This window comes from Pundamilia nyererei, unplaced genomic scaffold (assembly GCF_000239375.1).
Source record: "Pundamilia nyererei isolate P.nyererei 1_Seehausen unplaced genomic scaffold, PunNye1.0 scaffold00512, whole genome shotgun sequence".
NCBI lineage: Eukaryota > Metazoa > Chordata > Actinopteri > Cichliformes > Cichlidae > Pundamilia > Pundamilia nyererei.
Window position 1 is genome coordinate 127704 of NW_005187913.1, and position 5507 is coordinate 133210.

General features: G+C 46.3%; 1 protein-coding gene across 2 annotated transcripts in view; it reads right to left on the reverse strand.

Annotated features, from left to right (window-relative positions):
* Nucleotides 1-6: 6 nt before the first annotated feature.
* The window catches only part of tspan5a (tetraspanin 5a), a 6951-nt gene continuing 1450 nt past the window's right edge, over nt 7-5507 (reverse strand). The window contains exons 3-11 of one of the 2 annotated variants that reach the window (XM_013907766.1): nt 5253-5399; nt 5006-5176; nt 4557-4682; nt 4400-4447; nt 3744-3860; nt 3593-3654; nt 2270-2377; nt 286-311; nt 7-197 (exon numbers count right to left, since the gene is read on the reverse strand). In XM_013907766.1, coding sequence (XP_013763220.1) covers nt 2305-2377; nt 3593-3654; nt 3744-3860; nt 4400-4447; nt 4557-4682; nt 5006-5176; nt 5253-5399 — 744 coding nt within the window. In that variant the 3' untranslated portion in view covers nt 7-197; nt 286-311; nt 2270-2304. The remainder of the gene's footprint in view (nt 198-285; nt 312-2269; nt 2378-3592; nt 3655-3743; nt 3861-4399; nt 4448-4556; nt 4683-5005; nt 5177-5252; nt 5400-5507) is intronic. The other variant, XM_005754144.2, reaches the window with a different exon arrangement.

Consider the following 5507-nt stretch of genomic DNA (forward strand, 5'->3'; position numbering starts at 1 on the left):
TTATCAAAACTTCTACTCTAGATGTAGCTATCAAACCTGGAGCGCTGCGAATGCTAACAGTGCTCTCCTTCTTTGTACAGTAGTTACTCACAGTGTTTATATACAAGTCATTTCACATATTAGTGCCTTGGAACAAAGGTGCTGGTTCAGTAAGGGATGGTGCCGTGATCGGGTCTGATCTCCCCGACGTGCTGGAGCTGATCATGGGGAAGAAGGACAAAACATATTACAGGTCACATCTGCTTTTATATCACTGTGTAAGTTTGGTTGAGTTCAAGTGTTTACCTTAAACGCTGCATTAGGTAAAGAAGCTGGAAAGGAAAAGACAGAAAGAGGCGTTTAGTAACTGTACGACTCGGTGCGTCACTAACAAGCCTGCTGCGGTGACAGAAGGCTGAGGGTTAGGGTGACACCACCAAGGATCTTCTGCAGGGTCAGGGAAGACTTTGCAACAATCACAGGTTACGGCTTCGAAAGCAAAGTGCCCCAACTCTGACCGCTGACCATGACTGCATCTCTGATGTACAGTAGCATCACTTCACTCAGTACTGTTAGACTCCTGAATGACGATGTTGTTCAGTAACAGACAACTGATCCTTATGAGTTTAACTGGACGCTGACAAACAGGGTCCAGTCAAACAGCATGTTTGCTCCACATGTTTGAGTTGCACCTGTACCTGATGTAACCTCTGATCTGTTTTACCTGAAATGATGCGTTTACATCGACTGCTCACAGCACAACAATAAAACACCTGCACTTAGACATTACATGGGCTTACAGTTCATTTCAGCATTGGTCTGAACATCTTAGTGCTTATGTTGAAGGCCCTGCATTGTGCTGGACCCTAACCCTGACTGCCTGCTTTGTTCCTGCAGGTCAAACAGCTGTTTCTGCTGCAAACAAACGTTTTTAATTTTCCTGGACTATTGTTGATCGTTATTTCATCTTTTTTCTTCTGTTTCTGTGGGTTTGAACTCTTTTCCATCATATTAAGGATGTCACAGGCAGCATAACATTTCCACGGCCTCTCCAGACCCTTTTCGTGTCTTTCACATATGCTCATGGTGAATCTATGAAAAGCACAGGGCCCCACTGGTGGACCTGCCAGTTCTGGTATTCTATGGCAAAGGCCAATCAGAGTCCACTGGAGGCCGCCCTCATGAAGTCTGTTGTTTGGTCAGAGCCATTACACAGTGGCCAGTTAGAGGTCATCCTGTTCCTCGTTGCATAAAGAAGCAAATACTGGTCCTGCTGATGGTTTACGGACGTACAGTCCTCTGTCTGCTACTGCAGACTATGCTAGCAGACTGCAAACAGTACTGACGTGATGCTATACTCTGATTAAACGTCAGCTGCTGTGCTACCAGCACAGTAAGTAGTAAATACATTAGTGTAGTTTGACCTTTGACCTCAGGTTTGCTGAATGTTGTGGGTACAACACTGACCACAGTGAAGGCAAACCTAATATTAGCATGCTTTGGTAGCACTCAGATGCAGCTACAGGGCTTCTGTGCAGTTTAGCACAACAGGAGCCACGTTTGGAGAAAGTGAGCTGTGACTGTGCCACTAACAGCACGTGTGCTGTCATCATGTCAGATTATTCATGCTTCACGTTCAATTACTGTAGCCAAACATGCTAGCTGTTAGCTAGTTCCTGCATTGTTTTTTCAGCTTCTTGGGCACGTGGATTCCTGTGTTTCTGTTCATCATGGTGTCGTTATGTGTGTGATCAAAATTATATCAGCATTTCATTTCTAACTGTGGCACTTTAAAACCAGGACAGATGGTCTGCTGCGACAGTCGCTAACGTGTTGCTAACTACAGCTAGCTAACACCGCTACACTAAAACAACAGGACATGCTGCATGGAGAGCAAAGAGCCAGGCTTTGGTTTGAAATACAGCGTGTGGATGGTGGGACAGACGTACGTGTTCAAGTGCTAACAAAGCTTTAATATGCTAGCTGCTGGTGGGGGTTCTTCTACTGCCAGTTTGTAGTAATTAGTAGTAGTTAGGTGTTAATACGAAACTGAATTATTAATTTAATCATTTATTTTTATTTTTTAGAATTGTTTTAATAAAATGTATTTGTTATAAATTCACATTTATTTTTAAATAATAATAGTGAAAAATGATGAGTTTGTGGCACATTCTTGCTTCCACACAACACTGTTAGGGTCACATGACTACCCCACAGCTGCACCTTAAACAGCACACAGATCACACAGCAAAGCTCAAGAGAAGTCTCCACATGGATCCATCACACCCACCGGTGACAAACACACATGCGGTGTGTGCGAGTGTCTCACGAGTAGTAAGCCGACGCTTTCTTGCTGGAGTACGGTGGGAGTCGGCGCATGTAGAGAGGGGGGGGCACCCTGATGAAGCATGGAGGAGGAAGAATGAGTGTGATGATGGAGCTCAATAAGCCTTGTCCCTAAACAGCAAACTGAATGTTACGCTTGATTCATGCGTCAGAGCTGCAGGATAAAACTGTGACGTTACAACAGCTATGAAAACAAACACGAGTCCCAGCAGACAGGAGTGTTTGTGTGGATGCAGGTTTATTATGGAGCATTGCAATGAAGAAATGCTGCTCTTTAGTTCACACTGCAGCCGTAAGCTGTGCTGATGTTTGCTGACTGTTACACTCACTAATACGACAGCTCTTACTGCAGAACATTTAAACGATTTACGAATGTTTTTGATGATCATTTGCTGCAAAGTGAACGACTGTGAAAAAGGGCGTTTTGCACCCAGTGTGTCGAAGTCCTGTTTGGAAGTGCAGCCACATTTATCTGACTCACTGAAGATTCACAAAGTCCTGAGAACAGCAGTCCACTTCAGTACCCTGCTCAGTGAGTCTGACCTCTGACCTCCACTCTTTCAAACAGCAACACCAATCAAAGCGCAGCGTGAACCCTCCATGAGGTCGCCTAGCTGTGCGAGTGTTTAACACCTCCCAGAGGTACGTTTGCATTTCTACTGAGGCTGGAAAACACAGAGCCATCAAACATCTGTACGGTCACATGATGTTTACAGACAAATGTCATTATGGTTGGTTATTGTTCAATGAAATGTTAAGACCTGAGAGTACTTTACACAGCAAAAAGAGACGCTCTCCATCAGTGCGTTTAACAAACCAGTCATGGCAACCAGTACGATCCCGATAACAGTGATTGGATATAACGAACTATAATTCTTTCAGACGTGCTGCTGCCATCAAATGAAACGAACCTTTGTTCTTTATAAAACTGTTCTGCTGTCACATTTATGACTTTGCAGATTGTTGTGTTCTGTTATTATTCACATTTTACACAGTTTGTCCCAAAACTGGGGAAAACTGTCTCCCAGTACTGACGGATGTGTGGACACGTACTGGCCACAGCAGCTGTTTGCAAATCGTTTCATTTACTGGTACAGATGTTGCACAGTGGATCCAGCAGAGGGCGCTCTGACTGCTGTAAGGACCAGCTGCTGGGAGCAGAGCTGTCGGTTCTCACATCAAGTATGGCTATCAGTGAATAACAAGCCCGTGTCAGTGTGGCTCGAGCTGCCAATCAGTGAAACGTGTGTGTGCAGCGTTTTCTCACCAGCTCGCCCGCACCGCCTCGATGTCGCTCACTAAGTTTTGAGCCAAACAAATTCCAAAGATCTGTGGATGAAACACAAGAAGAGTTGGAAACCCGAAGGACCCGAGAGCACGATGCGTTCGCTCGACACCCGAAGGTGCGCGGCACCGACCTGCAGCAGCGCAACGCCGATGAAGATCCCCGCCACCAGCGTGAGGTTGTCCTGCAGCCACTTCTCAAACTGGGGCACGCAGCCTTTAACGTTGATGTAGTCCTTCTGCTCGGAGTCCTGCGTGCACACAAACACGTGTCATTTCAGATATTCATGTCCCGGGGTTTGATCATGTGAGAGGAACATGACAGGAACAGAAATGACCTGTAACAACGAGTCTGTTTCCTTCTTTCTTTGCAACGCTCAGACTTCTGATACTCGGAGATCATCATTTGTATCCTCGATTACTAAAAGTGTAACAAACGTTTTTGTCACGACTGCCGTGACCTGACCCGTGACAGACGGGCCTTTAACAGCGTTATGGAGCTGATGGATGAGTGTGGGCAGCATTAACCTGAGCTGGTTAATCACATGCTACATGTATCACAGCCTTCACGTGTACACACACACTGACAGGAAGTCTGAAACACATTTAGTTTTATTATGATCCAATCTGCTGCCCTCGAACAAGAGGTCAGAGGTCATATATGACATGTTTTAAATCTTAGTATGATACCTTCTATATGTTGTTGTGAGGCCAATAAAGCATTACGATGACCCAACTCTGCGCCCCCGCACTGGTTTACCAGTTACTCACTGGTTTACCAGTTACTTACTGGTTTGGCTCGAATGTCGTAGCCACACTGAGTGTTGATCACGTCCTCCTGAAAGCAAGAAACAATCCTGGGTTTAGCCGTGAGCAGGTGGAGTCAGCTGACCACATTGGTGACAAACAAACGCCAACATCAACGACGATGTGTGAGGAAGTCGTACCGCTGGGTCCTTGGTGCAGCAGGAGAAGGGAACGCCGCACTTTTCCCGACTGGGGTTTGCATCGGTGCAGTTAAAATAGATGTTCAGGTTCCAGTCGTCTGCTCCGAAAGCACCACAGCACTCCCACTGCAGCCAGGCACAAACACTCCTGTTAATAGGACTGCACGCGATCAGCACACGCTTCAAGGTGGTCCGAGGACGGACACGTAGACAGACGCGCGTTAAAAATGGACACTATTCCTTAAATGATCCAGTTCATGTGAAATACAAACTTTCACTACAATGAACCCGTCCAGTACGTAGACTGCACCGCAGCTTTACAGCTTCATGGACACGTCACGTGTATTAGCATGCAGGCGTGACGCGGACGCTGTTACAACGACACCAATACCAGTATGATCATGTATGATGATGATGGTGTAATAACATTGTCACGTGTCAGTACTTACATATTCCTGAGTGAAATCGATGAGGTTCTGCAGGTCGATGTCGTCCCGATACGCCCGGATGTTGTTGTTGATGAACAGGTTGAGCTGGTCTTTAATCCAGTCCTTGAAGACAAACGCCAGAACTCCCGTCGTTAACTCCAGGAAGAAGATGATTCCAAGGAACACCGAGAACTACGACAGAAGAAGCAGACGCTCAGCACACTGAAGCCTGCTGCTCGTTGATGCGTGACAACGATTTGGAACATACAAACTTCAGTAGAAACGTGTTTTCCCGCAGCGCTCCGATGCATCCGGCAAAGCCCAGGATGAACATAACCCCCCCAACCACCATGAAGAGCCAGACTGGGTCCAGACCCCCCAGGTCTGTGATAGATGAGAGGTTGGACAGGACCCCCTGCAGAGAACAGACGCAGCACTCAGTCTGAGCCGGTTTGGTCAACAGGGCCACAAATACATGCATGAACTAGTTTTTCAGCGTCACTCTGAGACAGGATATTTCTAA